Below are 19,928 nucleotides of genomic sequence, written 5' to 3'. Positions count from 1 at the left end.
TCAATATAAAAAAAACCTGGAAATCTTGAAAATAAATTCTGTATCTCTAGATTACATAGCCAAAGCGAGAATTAGTGAGCTGGAAGAAAACGCCAAGGAATTCACTAGGAATGCACAGAGAGAAGAGCAGAATTTGATAAAGTATGTTATGTATTTGATTGTCATTGACTTTAAAACTAACCTTATTTTGTATTTTAAATGAAACATTAATATTTATTGCATTTATACAAACTCTTTTCTCAGATTGTTTTAGATTATTATTAAATTATTTTCTTCAGATTATTTTAGATATAAATTATTTTTTAAAATTTTATTTAGAGAAAGAGAACACACAAGAGTGCAAGAGAGGGGAGGTGCAGAGGGAGAGAGAGAGAACCTCAAGCAGAGTCTGTGCTGAGTTCAGAGCCCTACACAAGGCTGGATCCTATAACTCTGAGATCATGATCTGAGCCAAAACCAAGAGTCGGACACCTAACCGACTGAGCCACCCAGGAGCCCCTAGATTATTTTGTTTTTGGTGTTTTAGACTTTTGCAGTGTTAGTCTTTTGCTTTCTTTTTAACTTAACTTATGGAAGTATAATTTGCACACAATTAAATGCATGCATTTTACATGTATAGTTAGATGAATTCTGACATATATATACTCATATAAGCATCAACAAAATCAAGATATTGAGTACTTCTATTATTCCAAGATAGTTTTCCTATGCTCTTTTTCAGCAAGTTTATTCAATTTGTTCTGTTCTCTCTTTCAAACACACTGGTTATCTCAGGTTTGGATATCTGTTTTTTTCCCTCATTGTATTATCTTGTCTAATCCAGTCATAGTTCTGTCCTTTCACATTGCATTCTATGTGATTTTCCTAAACCTGACATTCAGACCTTTGATTTGGTTTACTCCAGTGTTTATTCTCCTCTTTGCTACTTTAATATAATTTTAGGTTGTGTATTATCTTAAAAATATTTTTAGCTCTGACAGCACCATTTCATTTTTGGCAATTATCTTTTATATCTTTGAATCTTGTTTCACAGAATCCTCATTTTCTTTAATCTCTTGAGCATATGAAACAATTATTGTCTAAATTTCTTCCTGTTTCACAGGGTACAATTTCCATCAGAATGTGACCATTAGCTATCTTTTAAAGTATCTCCTTTATTTGCTACAAGATATTTAAAAAGTCCCATGTTCTTGTTTTTCCATCTACTCACCTTTGAATCAGGACACTTAAATCCAGGCTTGAGACTAGTTCAAAAATAATAGAGGAAAATCTTTGGACACTCTCCCTGTTTATCTAGATACTGTTAAATTCTCCCCTTAGAAATTAATAGGCGAATCCAGATGTTACCTTATGTTATGAGTTCAGGCATTTGGCTGCCTGAACAAGCTGGTGAGGGAGCTGGAGCCCTGAAACATTATGGCGAAATTTGTTTCTGTGCACTATATGTTCTGTGAAACCTCTTCATGACTCTAATGAGGTGGTGATGGTGGTGGGTACTCTGTCCATCTATGTGTGAAGTGCCACATGGGTTAGAGTCCTCTCTCTTGGGATAAGCAAGTTTGAGGAGGCATTTAGTCAAAGAAAGGCCTCATAGCTCTTGGGCTGTTTGATGGAGTCATATATTTTTTCTTTACACAGTTGCCCTTGTGGCTCTTATTCATACTTGGAAAGATGATTCCTAGGAAATTGTATCTTGTCTGTTCTGTTGTCAACCCTCCTTTCAAGACCTAGCTCTTCTAAGTTAGGAGGCCTTCCCCCTAACTGAGTACATCCGAAGCAATACTGGGAAGCCTAAGAAAGAACGGGCTAGGTATGATCATTACATTTCTCTCAAAACACTGCTAATACAGATTTGGACTGCTGTTGACTTGCAAAGAGGAAAAGGATCCCAAAGGGGAGGTTTTACATCTTTCTGTGATCCATCACTAATAACAATCCCCTTTTCTTTGAGTGTGTGGTGGGGTGGGAGAGTGAGGAGGTAGTGGTCAATAGAAGTATTTTCAGAATATCTTCTACTGGCTTTTTAAATACTCTTCCTTTCTTTTAGGAAATGGAATTGTGAATCAACTTCTGGAATCTTCTTTCAAACTATTTCATTTTGTAATATGTAGCAGATTTTCTTTGAGTTTAGGATAAAATGTCTTAGTTTCAATTTAATGAATTTTTCTTCTTTTTGTTATTCACTTTGGCCAGGATAAATTTGTATTTATGTTGCCAAACTTCCCAGAAGTCTTAATTTGGGACTTTGATAAAAGAACTATAATGCTTCTTCGGTAGAGAGACTCAAGAAATTTTATAAAGGGAAATTTGCTTTGCTGAATGAATAGAACAGCCTGCTATTAGGAACCACTGCAGAGGAAAATAATGTGGTTAAAAGAGTTCTTGTCCATTTTCTCCCTTTTATGCTAATAGAACTCTGATTTTATTCATCTTTCTCCAAACAACTATGTCTTTCATGGGAGGCTGGGCTCCTTCCTAACTCAAGGAAGTGAAGCTTTAAATGATCTCAGCCTGTGCTTTTCAAAATGTGAGCTATAACACATCAATTTAGACACAAACTTAATTTAGCATCTTTTGACCAACATTTTAAAAAGTGAAATAGAATACAGTGTATTATATGTGTCCTTAGTAATAATTGTACAAAACACTAAAATACCACAATCAAGTTCAGCTAACAGAAAAAGACAATTAGGACACCATGAAGCTGAATCTTCTGCTGTCTCTATATATCATATATTATATATGACTATATATAATATATAACATTTATATATTATATTATTAATTATTAATATATTACTCTATATTACTGTATATCTTATATGTATCATGTTAAAAGTTGGAAAAACTTATCTAAGCTGATAATGATTTACTGGTTTAGATAAGGGTGCATTAAGCTATTCTAGCCAAGGAGACAGCAGGGGAGGTCTGCTGGAGTGCTTGGGGGGCATTTTCCTCATTTTACAAAGGGATCAAAGAGCTTTTCTCTTTTTCAGTGGATGTTGTTACCCATACAAGTTATCTTGAATAGTAGGCACCAAACTGTAAAGTAGGGCTAGGAGGACAGACTACTTTTTTAAGAAACTTGAGGAACGATGGAGGGACTGGATATATCTCATCGAGCCCCTGAATTAACCAAGCCTGGAGCTGCCTTACTGATAGACTTCTTGTTATTTGAGATTATAGATATCTTTGGGGCACCTGGGTAGCTCAGTCGTTTAAGCGTCTGCCTTTGGCTCAGGTCATGATCTCAGGGTCCTGAGATCGAGCTCCACATTGGGCTCCCTGCTCAGCGGGGAGTCTGCTTCTCCCTCTCCCACTCCCCCTGCTTGTTCTCTCTTTCCCTCTCTCTGTCAAATAAATAAATAAAATATTTAAAATTAATTAATTAATAATAAATAAATATCTTTGTTGTTTGAGCCATATATAGTCAGATTTTATTTTAAATACAGCTGTAAATGTCCCAAATATTCAAGATGAATAAGCATCTATCAGGTGGAGAAGTATGTTCTGAGCATAGAGACCAGAACAGATCAAATTACACAACAGTTGGAACAGATTGTGACTAGAATCAGTAAGGATAAAGAGACAGAATAGAAGACTGAAAAAATCTTATATACCATACTAAGGAATCTAGATTTTACCATTTTTGTAATAGAGATTATTCAGATGTTATTAAGTAGAGAAATAATGTGGTGATATGATCAGATGCTGATATTCTTTGGTTAAAGATTTTCTTAAAGCTTGTATCTTAAAGTTAGATACAGTTAATTTTCAGCTATTTCAATATAAAAACACAAAATATATACCTGCAAATAAAGTAGAGTCTTTTTCCTTCTTGTAAGCATTGGCTTGAATCCTGGGTGCAGGAGAAATGATGGTAGGACGCAGTGTTCTTCTACATGGTTGTGTATTCTGTGGGTATAAATATAAATCATGCAAAGGGTTAGCATTCTTCACCTGAACATCAGGAAAAATGGAAAACTATCTTAGAAATTATTCCTTTCCAGGTATATTGATAAATAATTTAAATTTGATTATTCATATTTGGCATATCTAATTATGATAACTAACAGCTGTCTAGTTCTTTAAATACTTCCAAATATAATGTTTACTTAATCCTCAAAAAACCCCCTATGATATGGATGTTAATAACACTTTATAGAGGAGGAAACAAATCTACAGAAATTAAAAAGTTGGACTATGTTCACACTTACCGCTAACTTTTATTTTCTTTGTCTCCATTATATTCATATATAAAATTTATTTCTCCAAATGCAGGGAAAGTCTAAAGTTCAAATACTGAGCCAAAAAAAAAGCGCTCTTAGTTTACACAGAAACTTTACTCATACATAGATACAGCAGAATACCTCTGAGTAAAGGGGGAGAACTGGAAAAAGTGATCTAGCTTTTCCTAGATTGGCTCAGATTGGCTCTAATGTAGAGGGAGACTTTGGTGAACCTACTCTATCCCTACAAAGATTATTGATGTTTTTATTTTAACAATGAACTTGATCAGGTTCAAAATACACTCTGTCGCTGGAGCAGCAGCTCAAATTTCAGTTCAGTTGTTGTATCTTTAGCTGGGTTCCTTGCAGTCTCCCTAAACATGCATGGTTCAGGGGTTAGTGAGAGACTTGGATGGGGGCTACCATCTTTGGCTCTCTTCTATTTGTCCCTCCTCACTTTCTAGAAGCTTGGGTTGCCCTGAACATTGCTCTCTGATTCTTTTGGCTAGAAAAATACATAAGTTTTCTGTTGGAGTTTTAGATGCCCCATGCAGTGCCAACTTCATCCACCCTTCAAGCTAAAGGCCATAAAAATAGCAACTTTGCTCAGTGCAAGTCAGTTATTACAAGTTTCTATGCCTTTTCTTTGTCACCTTCTTTTGTTTACTCTCTAGGGTCTTCAGGTAATTTGTGTGTATGTGTGTGTGTGTGTGTTCTGAATATCTTGTATAGAATTTATAGTCATTGTCTGAGACAGTGTGGTATAATAGGAGCTTACTCAGCCATACTGCATCAGAATTCCCCAGAACTTTTACTATTTCCATTATCTTCTCCTATTGCATTGCTCAATACTTGCATTGCAACAATACAATATTATTTATAAATAATAATAGTGATAAGTGTCACTCTTGCCATGCCATAGACTATCATTAATTATGAAATTGGTTATTGGTTTTATATATAAGGTATAATTTTTTAAATTATGCTGATATTCTTTATCATATTAAACAAGTATTTTCTGTAGTTTTATCAATGATGGTTATTGGATTTATCAATTGTATTTTAAATCTTGCAGCTATTAAAATAATTTTCCGATGAAACTCCAGGCTTAGAGTTGGCAGGTATTTAGGGTGAGAATGAAAACAAAAGTTGTAAAGAGGCAGGTTAACTGAAATTCTATGGAATTTCTGAACCAGTTGCCACTTCCCCCATTTCCCACTTACCCTAGCCCACATACAAAGTTACAGGAAATTTTATTTAATTAATCCCAGGATAAAATAAGTGCTCTTCTTCTAATAAACTTACTGCTAATGTGAGTTTGGTTTCCAGAGTGAAACTCTCTTCATGTTAGCATCCGAAAGACAGACTACCAGTCAAATAAACCTGCTCTCTGCCCTCTTACGCTAAAGTAAAGCTAGCTGGTTGAGAATTCTGATGTATACACAGAAGAGTTGGCTCTCAATTCTAGAGAGATACTTATTTATAAAATTAATGGCAGTTTCATAGAAAGATTAACCCATATCTTCATTCTTAAATATGAACAAATGAAGATTTATCAGATGTAATAAAAATCAATAACTTCAAAAATATCTATCATGATAAACAAAAGGAACACTGACACCAGAAAAGAAATAATTCAAGAAACAGAAAATAACTTAAGAAAATGAACTCTAATATCTTCAGAAAATGCTCAGAACAAATATAACAGGAGACTATGAAAAGAAAAAAGCAACTAAGAACAGGAAAGAAATTTAAAATGTCATTACCGAGCCAAAATGAAGTAAAAAGACCAGAATAAAGGACAAATTTTCAGAGACAAAAAAAAATAGAGAATAGCAATATAGAGGATTAGTCGAAGAAATCTAATATCTGACCATTAGAGAACAGAGAAAATAGTGGAAAGGACATTGGAAAAGAAATAAAAGACATTTTTTAAAACCTAAAGAAAGATATTTGACTTTACGGTGGAGTCTATTGAACACTGAACAGGATGAATTGAAGTAAAATTACCACATTCAGACATATCCTCAAAACATTACAAAACAACATCAATAAAGAGAAGATCCTAGAAGTTTCCAGAGAAAAAGGTAAGATCACTTACAGAAGACTGAGAACTTTTCATTAGTACCATTGAATGGCATAGGACAATGGAGCAATGTCATCAAAGTTTAGGGAGAAAAATGATTTTAAAGATATAATGCTACTCAGCTCAACTATCATTCATATACATGGGAAAAATAAATACATGCCATTTCTAGGGAAGTTTCTTGAAGACATATTCTAGGAAAATAAAGATGAAATCCAAGAAGAAGCAAGACATGGAGTATTAGAATCTGGCAACTAACGCAGGAAGGGAATGACTCTGACAACTGCAGAGCAGACTTAAAAGTAATGGATCAAATTTAGAACAAAAAGTCACTGAGCTCCAATGAACAATTCCTCCAAGAAGACTGGAATGGATTCTACTCAATAGAGAACCAATAAGGAAGCTTGACCATATCCACATATAATGAGAAAGTTACATGCTTCTTTTTCAGAGGTTGCGTATCTTAGAGGTAAAAGAGCATGTATCAGACTGTTAGGTTTTTCCTAACTCTGTTATTTTTAATTTGATCTCAGCCAAATTACTGATCTTCTTTGTACCTCTTTTTTCTCATCTATAAAATAGGAATAAAAATAGTACTTACTTCATTGAGTTGTTGGGGATGTAAATTATAGACACACACATATATACACACATACAGATATATATGCATTTATATACTATAGAAGTACTATAAGTACTATATAGATGTTTGCTATTATTATCATTCTCCACAAGAAAAAAAGGAAGGCAACTAGAATATTCAGAAAAAAATTCAAAAGTGTACAGGAAAGTCAAGGTCTCAATATGAGGCAGACTAACATATAGCATTACTTTTTGAGTAACTGATGGAGAATAAGAAAAGGGAGCCTTTGTTTTTACATTTTAGCCATTGAGAAGAACTGTAATCCTAGCACATTATTTTGTTCTACTATGATGGTTATTTACAATGTCATAGTAACAGATATTATTTATAGTTTTGAGTTTTAGAATTAAGCTATAGACAAAACACGAAGGCTTAATCAGAGTTGCAAAGTTGAATATAATCATTGACCTCAATAATGTAAAATTAAAGACATACTTGACTTGGGGAAGAAGATGTGGAGGAGAGTGGGAGAAAAGAATAGGACTGCTAAAATCTTCATCTTATTTAAAGGGGAATCAGGAGTTAGTGATTAAAGTTGATACAAAAGAAAAAATTTTTAGATATTTTATTTATAGGTACAAAAGTTAACAATAGAAAAAGCAAAAAGGTAACTATCAAAGATTCAGAAGAAAAAACAGAGAGAAGTGAAATGTAGAGCAGTGTAAATAAGCTATTTCAAGTATGTCTTACTGATTATTCAGTAGATAATATTTAAAGTAGATAAATAAAAAATAGTTGTAGAAGCTCATTCTTTAAAATTATGGAGTGAATCATAAGAGAAATTAAAAACCCCCTAAAAGTTAAACGTGGTTACCTTTGAAAAGGGGAAATTAGAACAAAAAGTATGGGATGCAAGTGCTTTGTGTTGTTATTAGCTTTTCTGTATTAATTTTTTAAATTCATATGAGTATTTCAATTTATTTTTAAAAATTAAAATGTTGCATGTTTTCTAAAAGATGCTAATAAATTTAGTATTATGAGTAAACTTGTGATGTTACAATATATATTTCTTGAAAGATTTTTATTAAAAATGAACCTAAACAAAACATGTAGTTGAGGATAAAATAGTCCAGACAGTGGATGCTGTAAATCTTCTTAAAAATTATAAAAGGCAGCAATATGCAACAAAAATTATAATGTCCTTAATTATGGTCCAAAGTATGTATTTCTTCATGTTTCACTCTCCATGTTAGCAATAATCAGGGTTAATAATAAATAAATTAATACCTAAGAAACTCTTAAATGACTTTCCCTTGCTGATTCTCTGGATAACTTCTCTTTGTAGATAAAACTTAATGAATAATATCCAAGGCATGCTCAATGCTCAAGGTTAGCCAACTACTTTCCAGGATGCCCATGAACCTCTGCTCAAATGGTTATCAAGAGTCAATACTATTGTCAAATCACTATGTTGTACAGCTAAAGCTAATGTAACATTGTGTATTACACTTCAATACATCAATTATACTTCAATAAAAAAAAAAGAGTCTGTATTGTTGGTCCCAAACCTGTTTATGGTAATTGTTAAATGTAATTATATAATTTAAATAACCATAGCATGCTCAAAAAAAAATGGTCTTGGCTACACATGAAAAGATTACAAATGGATGCATATTTTCATATTTTAAATTAAAATTAAATATTTAAGTTATGCATGTAGAGTTTTTTATGATGTCCTGTTTTAACTGACTTTATGGTAGCTGTTATGCCTTATCATATTTGATAAATAATTTCTGCTGTATGGACCATCAAGCAAATAATATATTATTTTCTGTATTATCCCTGTACATAAAGTTTTAGTAATATCAAAGATGAAAGCACTTTAAAATTTTACATTTTTGAACCCTAAAATACATTTGAATTTGGGACTTACAGAAGTATACATAAAATTGTCGGCGCTAATCTGAATTTCTACCAAGTAATTGTTAAGTGGACAAATTAAACCTACCTCAGCTGTATCCTTAAGATAAAGAAAAGGTCTAAAAGATCTTGATTTCAGATTTTCTTTCAAGGGCTCTAAAGAAACAAATCCAAACATAAATGATATTTCCATACTATTAGACTACTTCTAATCTACCAATAAACCATTTTCTCTACTTCTAGTAAACTTTTTGGAAATGTAATTTGATAAACTTAGGTGCTTACGAATGCATTACATGTGTATTTTCAGAGCTAAATATATTCTAATTTGCTTTAAAAGTGAGTTTCTATTAACAGAATACAACTTGTGATTATTTATTTCTGGCTACTTATCAGAAATTATGGGGGGGTCAGAACTATGACCTCAGAACACACAACAAAGTGGTATCTTCAGAAAAAAATGGATTTCTAAATAAAATGGAATCACAATAATTTCATTCATTATTCCTTTGAAGAGAGAAATATTCCCCTCAACCTGAATCCACCCCCAAACTCTAATTATTTATTAGTCTGGATTACCCTCTAATGGATTTTCTTAAGGTAGGTATGGTGTCAGGTCAAGCATAGACTTTGGATTTAGATAGCCTGGGACCAAAATCTATGTTTTTTTTGTAAGTCCTGTAGCCTTAGTTTAAGTTATTTAACTTCTGTGAGTCTTAGTTTTCTCATCAGTTAAGGGGGAATAATGGCGCTTACCTCAGAGGAATGCTGTGAGGATTAAATGAGATAATAGATTTAAAAACTTAATAGTATCTGGCATTCATTCAATCAACAATTTTTTATTGATCACCTATTATATGCCAAGCACTGGTGTTGGACTCTGTAATTCTGATTCCTGCCCAATGATGCATACATTTTAGTGGGTAATAGAGAAAATAAACAAGTGAGACAAAGGAGTGAATAATTACAAATTAAGATACATGCTATGATAGAAATAAATAGATTTTGGTGAGGGAGAACAACAGAGGGAGGTATAATTTAGATAGGGTAGTTGCTGTGGACTGAATGTGTTCCTCCCAAAATTTATATGTTGAAGCTCTAATCCTCAGTGTGATGGTATTTGGAGGTGAGGCCTTTGGGAGGTAATGAGGTTAGATGAGGTAATGTGAGTGAAGTCCCTGTGATGGGATTAATGCCCTTCCAAGAAAAGACATGAAAGAGATAATCTCTCTCTCCACCATGTAAGGATACAGGCAAGAAAACAGCTGTCTGCAAACCAGGTAGAGGGCTCTAGCCAGAACCTAACCATACTGGCACCCTGATCTCAATCTTCCAGCCTCCAGAATTGTGAGAAATAAATATTTGTTGTTTAAACCACCCAATCTATAGTAATTTGTTAGAGCAGCCCAAACTGACTAAGAGAGAAATTGGCACTGAGAAATGGGGTGCTGCTGTAACAAAAAAATAGGGAAGTGGCTTTGGAACTGGGTAATGAGTAGAAGCTGGAAGAGTTTCGAGGTACATAGTAGAAAAGCCCAGTATTTCCATGAAGGGATTTTAAAGGGGATTCTGGTGAGAATTCTCTAAGATTTTTCCATCTTCTTAGAGAATACATAATCATGTACAGAAATGTTGATAGACATATGGATGGTAAAAGCTATTCTGATGAGGTCTCATAGAAATTAGAAAAATATTGTTAAACAATGGAGAAAAGGCTTTCCTCGTTATAAAGGGACAAAGAACTTGGCTGAATTATGTTTGCATTCTAGTGTTTTGTGAAAGGTAGAACTTAGGAGTGGTGAAACTGGATATTTAGCTGAAATTTCTTAGCAAAGAATTTTGCATCAGGAGGAATCATACCTTGAGTCTCACCAATGTCTGATTAAGATAGTATTCAGATAAGACTCTGGATTTTAACAATAACCTACAAAGTCAGATGTCAGTAAAATAACTGAAGTGTTCTAAGATCCTTTTATTGTCCAGAATGAGGGTAATACTAGATTTTAAAAGGTTGCATAGGGTAATCATTTACTATATGCTGGCTAACTGAACATAATTTAAAAATAATAATAATCGGGACGCCTGGATGGTTCAGTCAGTTGGGCAACTGCCTTCGGTTCAGGTCATGATCCCAGGATCCTGGGATCGAGTCCCGCATTGGGCTCCACGCTCAGCGGGGAGCCTGCTTCTCCCTCTGCCTTCTGATCCCCCTGCTTGTGCTCTCTCTCTCTCCAACAAATAAATAAAATCTTTTAAAAAAATAAAAATAAATAAATAAATAAAAATTAAAAAATAATAAAATTTTAAAAATTTAAAAAAGAATAGAAACAGAGTATATAACTTCCAAATTAATAAAGGGGAAAAGTGAAACTTAAGAAATTCAATCCTAGAGAAAACATGAGAAGATAGGGAAAAAAGTATAGAATTAAAAGGGCAAATAAAGAACAAAATAAGATGGTAAAATTAAATCTAAAGGTATCAGTAATTACATTAAGTATAAATGGACTAAGTGTTCCATTTCATTTCAAAGACAAAGATTACCACAGTACATTTTTAAATTTAATATTATGATATTTACAAGAAATAAATCTAGATTACAATGTTATAAGAAGGTAATAAAATGATGGAAAAAGATATACCATGTAATGGGAGCCAAAAGAAAGCTGGGGCAACTACAGTAATATTGGATAGTAAGACAAATCGCTTTACAATGAAAAAGGGTTCAATTCACTAGAAACATAATAATTTTAAATTTTATGTAATTGCTAACATTGCCTAAACTATATGAAAAATGTATAAAGCAAAATTTGACGCTACAAGGAAAAATACAAGTCTGAAATTTCTCACTAACTGACAGAAGAGCAAACAGAAAAATCAATAAGGATATAAAAGAGTCGAAAAATATAGGGAACAAATTTGACCTAAAACACATATACAGAACAGTGTAGTCAACTACTGTAGGATATACATTATTTTCAAGCACATACAGAGCATTTACAACAATTAACCATATATTGAGTGATAACACACATTAACTAATTACATAGGACTGAAATCATATGGAGTGTATCCTCAAACAACCATGTAATTGTGCTAAAAAGCTATAGTCAAAAGATAATTAGAAAAGCTTCAAATAGGGATGCCTAGATGGCTCAGTCGGTTAAGTGCCTGCCTTCAGCTCAGGTCATGATCCAAGGATCCTGGGATCGAGTCCCCCATCAGGCTCCCTGCTCAGCGGGAAGCCTGCTTCTCCTCTGCCTGCTGCTCTCCCTGCTTGTGCTTGCTCTCTCTGACAAATAAATAAAATCTTTAAAAAAAGAAAAGAAAAGAAAAGAAAAACCTCAAATATTTTGAGTGGAGACATATACTTCTAAATAACCAAAGGGTCAGAGAAAAAAAACATAGTGGAAAATAGAAAATATCCATGATATTCTTGGAGAACAAAGTTGGAAGACTTGCTCTACCAGATTCAATGGTTATTTTAAGCTACATAAATTAATGTGGTATGGTATTAATGATAAATAGACAAATAATGAAATAGAATAAGATCCCCAGAGCAAAGAGCCCAGAGCATTAGGGAAAGAATAGCCTTTTAAATTACATGCTGAGATAACTATATCCACATGAAAAAATTAAATTTGACCCTTGCCTCACTCAAAATTTAATTACAGGTAGACTTCAGGCCTAAATGTAAAAAGAAGAACTGAAGTCTTTTATAAGATAAATAGAAGGTCTTCATGACCACAAAGTAGGGAAACATTTCTTAAATATGGAACAAAAAGAAGTAACCAAATGGAGAAAGATTTGGTATATTTGACTTTATTAAAGCCAAAGAATTTCTGTTCATCAAAAAGACACCATAGAGTGAAAAAAAAGAAGAAAAAAAAAAGAGAGAGAGAAAAGGGAAGATATTCACGATACATAAAACCAACAAAAAACTAGTGACCAAAATATATAAAGAAATCAGTGACAAAAAGACAAAAACCTACTTTTAAAATGATCTAAGGGGCATGTGGGTGGCTCAGTCACTTAAGCATCTGACTCTGGGTCTGGTCATGATCTCAGGATCCTGGGATCGAGTTCCACATCAAGCCCCACTTTGGGCTCTGCACTCAGTGGGGAGTCTGCTTCTCTCTCTCCCTCTGCCCCACCCCCCCATGTTCTCTCTCTCTCTCAAATAAATAAATAAAATCTTTAAAATAAAATAAAATGAGCTAAAGCTCAGATGATTTCCAAAAGTGTAAGTTTAATTGATGAATAGTCTTACGAAAAAGTTCTCAAACTTAATGGTAATCATGGAAATGCAAATTAAAACATAATCATATATTATTATGTACACTAAAATAAAAATCAGGCAATTCTGAATGTTACCAAGAAAGCAGAACAAAAAGAACTCTCACAAATCTGATGGGAGCACAAATTGGTACAAATACTTTGGAAAGTTTGCCAGTATTTATTATAGTTGAAGATAAGTATATTTGGCAATATAAATCCTGGATATGCACTTTCAAGCAACTTATATGCATGCAGTAGGATGCATAAACAAGAATGTTCATTCAGCATTGTAATGGCTGACAAACCAAAAACCCAAAATTTCAACAGTAGAATAGATAAATTGTGATATACAGTTGATCCTTGAACAACATAGGTTCGAACTACATGAGTCCATTTACACATAGATTTTTTTGACACAGTACAGTACTGTAAATGTATTTTCTCTTCCTTATGATTTTCTTAATAACATTTTTTTCTTTATTTTATTACAAGAATATAGCATATAATACATATGTAAAATATATGTTTATGTTATTGGAAAGGCTTCTGGTCAACAGTAGGCTATTAAGTTTTGGGGGAATCAAAAGTTATTTGTGGATTTTTGACTGTGCAGTGGAGCTCCTAACCCCCATGTTGTTCAAGGGTCAACTGTACACTATTTTAATGAGGGAGAAGATAAATTAAGAGGAGAGACTGAAGAGTGATACAGCAGGAAAACAAGAGATATGGGTTCCAAAATCCCAAAGAGGAGAGTTTTAAGAAGGAGGGAGTGATCAACCAACTATATTCGTATTGAGAAGTGGAAGAAAATGAAACCAGAGAAATATTATTTGTACTTAGCAATGGAGATCATTGGTACTCTTGATCACAGTAACTTCTGTAGAATGGTGGAGGCAGAAACCAGACTGGAGTTGTCTGAAGTTTGAACAAAATTTGAGGAAGTATGTAAACAAGTCCTTTGAGAATTTAGATGATGAGGTGTTTCAGAGAAATGAGGCAATATGGGGTAATGTGGAGTCAAGGAGCCTCAGTCAAAGGGGTCAATGAGAATGATTCAGTCGAATGGTTCTTTGATAATCCCAGATAAAGAAATATAAAGGCAACACAAAACTCTAAAATTCTCTGAAGATCTGCAGTGCTAGTTCCTAGCTTACAGATTCCTCAAGTTTTGAAGAAAGTTCCTTTACAGTTTCTATAAAGTAAGTTTTTATTAAGCAAGATGTCCATACTTAATTGATTTCTTTTTTTAACAGTAACAAGAAAACTCTTAGGGTTGACCTGAAAGGAAACTCAGATATCTTCTTTCTAGAAAAATAAACATAAAAATATATTCTTAATTTGTGACTTGTATAAATTGTCCATTCTGATATTACTCTTAGGAAATTCTTCTTTCTGGCTCACTGAAATCTTTCACACTGCAGTTATAAGCCCTATACTTTCAAGCAATTTCTTTCAACAGAGACATCAAATCATCAAGAACTTTTAAGATACACATTAATAAATAATAAAGTATATAATAAAAGCACTCATTAATACATTAAAGGAGAAGTAAATATGTTACACAGAGCATTACCTATTAACTTGCTTTCTTGATTTTTTATATTTGTTGGTACAAAGTGTGGTCTTAAATTTAACTTTTCAAAATCACTCTTTCTAGGTTCAGGTTCATCTTTGAAGAAGACATATCTAGAAAAAATAAAATTAATCTAAATTAGAATATTCAGAGGGTGTCTGGGTGGCTCAGATGGTTAAGCGACTGCCTTCGGCTCAGGTCATGATCCCAGGGTCCTGGGATCGAGTCCCACATCGGGCTCCCTGCTCAGCGGGGAGCCTGCTTGTCCCTCTGCCTCTCTCTCTCTCTGTCTCTTATGAATAAATAAATAAAATCTTTAAAAAAAAAAGAATATTCAGAAAAATCTATGAAACTAATCTAAAAAATAAATTTGGAGAAATGTGGTTAAGTCCCAGCTATATAGATTAGATGTTGTTGTATTAATAATATTACAATACAAAATGTAAAAGGATGGGACTAAGCCAGAGCTGAAAATATTAGTGATAATCACTTGAAGTAAAGACAGATAGGAAGCTGCTATTGTCATAGGATTGAGGGCACTCTAGGAAACTATAGTTCATAAGCTGATTAACCCTTTAAAAATATGCTGGAAATTCATTAAATGAGCTACTGGGAACATTGTCAGACCTGAGTTACGGTCATGGGACACAGAGTTATGGTCAGTTCAGATACCAAAATAGTAGACCAGATAGGATAATAGTGTTTATTTATTATAAAGGAAATTTTCTCCACTAAATCCTTTAACTGACTATTGATGGTATGTAATACAGTTAATGAAGTAATAAATAATAAATAATAATAAAGTATTACATAATTCATATTTCTGACCACTAAATGCTGGAATAACCCATGATTCAGTCATCCAACCTCAGACATTCACCTTCAGTTGATATCTAATCTCACATCTTTACATATTATCTATAGACTGATGTCTCCCAGGTTTATAATTATAATTTATAATTTATAATCTCTCAAACTCTTCCCTGAGCTCCAGATTTATATATCCAACTGCTACATGACTTCTGCAGTTAGGTATATCGTAGGCATCTCAAACTTAACACATTCAAAACCAAATCCTTTTGCTTCCTTCCCAATCTGTTCCTCTTTGAGGCTTCCCCAGCTCCATTCAACCAGAGGCTTAGGCCAAAAACTTGACAATATCTTTGATTTCTCTTTCTCTCATTCCCCATTCCCAACTGTTGCCCAATCTCACCAGATCTTTCTTTGAAACACATCCCAAATCCAGCTACTTCTTTCCTTGTTACTTCTACCCTAGTCCAAAACACCTTCATCTCCCATCTGAGTTATTTCCATGGGTTTCTCGCCTTCTGTTTCTCTCTGCTATCACTCATCCCCTACAGTCTATTGCCAGCGCAACCATGGTGGCACCCATAAAATATAAATGTGATTGGCATTTCCCTCCAATTGCTTCCTACTAGACTCAACTAAGGTTCAAAATTCTCACTCCAAGACAGAAACTGTCTCCCCATTGCTCATGTTTCTAAGTAGAGGAATTTCCATTGAATGCCCCTCCAGGGCTCTCTCTGTGCACCAAACCCCCACCTCCACGTGGAAGCAGTGAATTTTCCAGCTCTTTGGTTTAAGGAGAAAGGAACTTAGGCTCCCACTTAAGGACCTTGGCATTTGCTCTTCCCTCTGTCTGTAATATTCTTTCCCTGGCTACTGCCAAGGGTTACTTCCTTAAGTTATAAGAGAGAATTTTGTTAAGACTCTACTCAAATTTCCATCTCTCCAGAAAGGTCTTTTCTGTCCCCTTCTCTATCTAAAATAGTAATCACTATCAATCTTAATTCCTTTAATTTACTATATTTTTCTTCATAGTATTTATCACTAGTGGATTTATATTATATATTCATTTGTTCATTTAGTTTAATATCTGTCTCCCCACCTTATCCTAAAACATAAATTGAGGACAGAGTTTGTTTTGTTCACTGTTGAATACCCAGCACCTAGAACAGTGACTGGCACATAGTACATGTGTAATAAATGTGCTGAGTGCACAAATTGTTCTGGTAAATTTTTACTAAACTTTCTTATCATCTTATAATTTCCAATGAGATTTTAGTTTATTCTCTTCGGGTTTTTCAATAAACAATCATTTAATCTTCATAACATAATTTATCTGTTCTTATCCAAACATTTATATTTTTGTCTTATGTTCTTATTTAATATCACTGGCAAGCACTTCTAGAATAGTGCAGTATAGTGAGAACGGGCATCCTTCTGCTTCTAATTTAAATGGGAATGTGTCAAGTGTTCCAACCTAAGGATGATGTTGGCTATATAGTCTTGTTAAGGAGATCATTTTTTTACCTTATCTTATTAAGTCATTTTTCAAATACATTTGCAGAATATATAGAGGTGTTTGGATATGAATTTCCTTATGGTGAACTAAAGAGCGTGGACTTTGGAGTTGGATCTTACTTTGCATCTTGACTCTATGTGAACTTCTCCAGAATACTGATATCCTCTGAATCTCAGTCTTTCACAGGCCAAATGCAGGTAATAGCTACCTTATAGGGTTAGTATAAGAATTTTGTAAAATAAGGTTTAGAAAGTGCTCAGCAAATATTTGTGACATAGTAAGAGGTCAATGTCAAGTACTTTTTACTATTCCTGAAATTTACTCCACTTAGTTATAGTAGAGTAATATTTATTTAATATAGTGTTAGATTCTACTTTGTTAATACAGTAAGTTATTGAAAGGCACTTATCCTGGTATTTTAGAGTGGATGACCAGATGATTTTTTAGCCACGGCTGAGTAAAAAGGAAAAATAAACAGTCTGTATTCTACAAAGGCCCACCAATATTTGGAGTTAGACATTCCCTTCTTCTCCCAAGTAGCAGAAAACTGTAATGGGGTAGGTGGGCATATCAGAATTATGTCACTGACCTCATAGAATCAGCTGTGGCTTTTCCTTCTCTTTTCAGTGTCGAAGGGAGCAGGGATGCTTAGGGTTTCCTAAGGAATCACTTATAAAGCCTTGGCATTTGCTCTTCCCTCTGTCTGTAATATTCTGCCATCTCATTCCTCAGCTGCACACCCGTTAGCACACTTGCTGATTTGCCCTATGTCTAGCTATATAAAAACAAATTTGGAGGGTAGAGTGGGGAGGAGAAATCAGAGCACAGTCTCCCATTGTTTGGTATGGCAAGGATGCTTGAGTTTCTGAGGGGGAAAATGTACATTGTGGTTGTTACTGGGCTTAGGCCATTTTACTGATTCCCCACTCAGATTGCTGACTGCCAACCTAGTGATCCTTAGCAAAAGAGGTTGTGATATATACAGGAGAGTGTAAGAGTTGAGGGTGAATTTGAAGAGGTGTGGCTGAAGGAGGCTCTCCTTCATTAGCGAACTGGTCTTTCTGAGGCACTGTTACCATGCATCGTTAAAGAGTTAGGCTCTTTTTTGTCTTCTCCTTCTTCTTGCAACTGTAAGGACTGCAATTTCTTGAGGGCAAGCACTATGTCAAATATAGAAATTCTGACGCTCCTCTTCCCTTGGGACAAACACCACCTCTCATGCCAACACCAAATGCCTAACACTTACTACATAAGCACACAGGAAAAGCTTTTCTTCTTTTTCAATTGAGATATATTTGATCTACATTGTATTTGTTTTATGTGTACAACATAATTATTTGATATATGTATATATTGTGAAATAATCACCACAATAAGTCTAGTTAATATTCATTACCATATTACATAGTTACAAACTTTTCTTTCTTATGATGAGAACTTTTAAGATCTACTCCCTTAGCAACTTTCAAATATGCAATGCAATATTGTTGACTATAGTCACCATGCTGTACATTACATCCTCAGGACTTATTTATCTTATAAACTGGAAGTTTCTATCTTATGACCATCTTCACCCATTTCACTAGGAAGGCTCTTTTTGACTAGAGTTGGCTGGAAGATGACAAATGAGAAAGAAGATGGTAGCAGTAGCTAGGTAAGTAAGAAGCACTGTCCTTTCCTTCTCCCTCCTCTCTTACTCCCATACAGGGGTGGGAGCGGGGGGTGTGGTGCTGGTAAATATTTAATAACCTTTTGTCCAAGTGTAGTTCCAACATGAATGTTGATTGACATTTTCATTTACCTTAATGAATAACATGAAAGTGAAACAATAAAGACATATGTTGGAACTTCACTCATTCATCAATGACATAAGCTATTGTCTGAGCCAGACAATAATTTTTGAATTCTAGAATATATCCTCAATTTTGTGTGCTATTCAGAGTATGATGGCTACTGGCAAGACAAACGTTTAAGTTTAATCTTCATGAACATTTTTCTTGCCCACTTTCTTAAATCTAGACAAATAACAAATCAAGCCCCCTGTTTGTAGTGTTTGCCAATTTCTATGGTGTAAATACACCCATGGTTGATTTCAAGTGATTTCAGTGATGGGACATCATTGAATGAGGATTTGAAAAGAAATGTGTATTAACATGATATTATATAATAGTTCCACCATATGGATACAATAGATGTAAATGATTTCAATCACAGATAATAGTAAAAAATGGTAAAATAATTAGAAAGGGATGAGTTTTGAGTATTTGTTTTTATTATGTCATTGAATTTTTAGCTTACATAGTTTAATTTTTAATAATAACTTAACCATCTCATAAAATTCCTGAAAATTCAACAGTCAGTTCTAACAAATTGGTAGGAGCTGGCTCCAGCACAACACTTTTCCCATACCAGAAGCACAAAAGATTATAGGAAGGAAGAAGGGGATGTGTGCGAGGAAGACTACACCCACCTCCGATTCACTGGCCATACTCCTTTTCCACCTCAGCTCCCGCAGTGTCAATAGACTGGCTAGACAGGGGAAGGGAAAGCCTCAACTGGCATCTGGGATCAAAATACTAAATTGGACAGACTTTTAATAACCAAAAGTGATCAGAGTGAAATTGGAGAAGTATAAGACTGTTTTATGTTATGTGTTCCTGAGTTGAGAATAGGCAAATGAAACAATTAAGATAATATTTTATTTTAGGTTTTAAAAAATCTATATTTGTAAGTGAAATTCAACAATGGTTTTATGTTCTTGTGGTCAGACATGAGGATCAAAGACATCTTTTAAAAAAGGACTGAAACTATTCCATTTTTGTCTATGCTCAGAAACCATTTAAATACTTCTTTGAAACTTTGAAGAAACTGACCTCTGACACAACTTTAAGATGGTAGTTTTGTAAAAGATAGTTATTTGACTATTTCTCAAAATT

At 34.0% G+C, this 19,928-nt stretch overlaps 1 protein-coding gene across 1 annotated transcript in view; it reads right to left on the bottom strand.

Annotated features, from left to right (window-relative positions):
* C5H1orf141 (chromosome 5 C1orf141 homolog) overlaps nt 1-19,928 on the bottom strand; it is a 37,048-nt gene that overhangs the window by 6,137 nt on the left and 10,983 nt on the right. The window contains exons 3-5 of the mRNA XM_036077672.2: nt 14,667-14,779; nt 8,907-8,974; nt 3,810-3,960 (exon numbers count right to left, since the gene is read on the bottom strand). Of these exons, the coding sequence (XP_035933565.1) occupies nt 3,810-3,960; nt 8,907-8,974; nt 14,667-14,779 (332 nt within the window). The remainder of the gene's footprint in view (nt 1-3,809; nt 3,961-8,906; nt 8,975-14,666; nt 14,780-19,928) is intronic.

Source organism: Halichoerus grypus, chromosome 5 (genome assembly GCF_964656455.1).
Source record: "Halichoerus grypus chromosome 5, mHalGry1.hap1.1, whole genome shotgun sequence".
NCBI classification, from domain to species: Eukaryota; Metazoa; Chordata; class Mammalia; order Carnivora; family Phocidae; genus Halichoerus; species Halichoerus grypus.
Note: the sequence above shows the minus strand (reverse complement) of the source record. Positions and strands in the feature narration are given on the sequence as shown.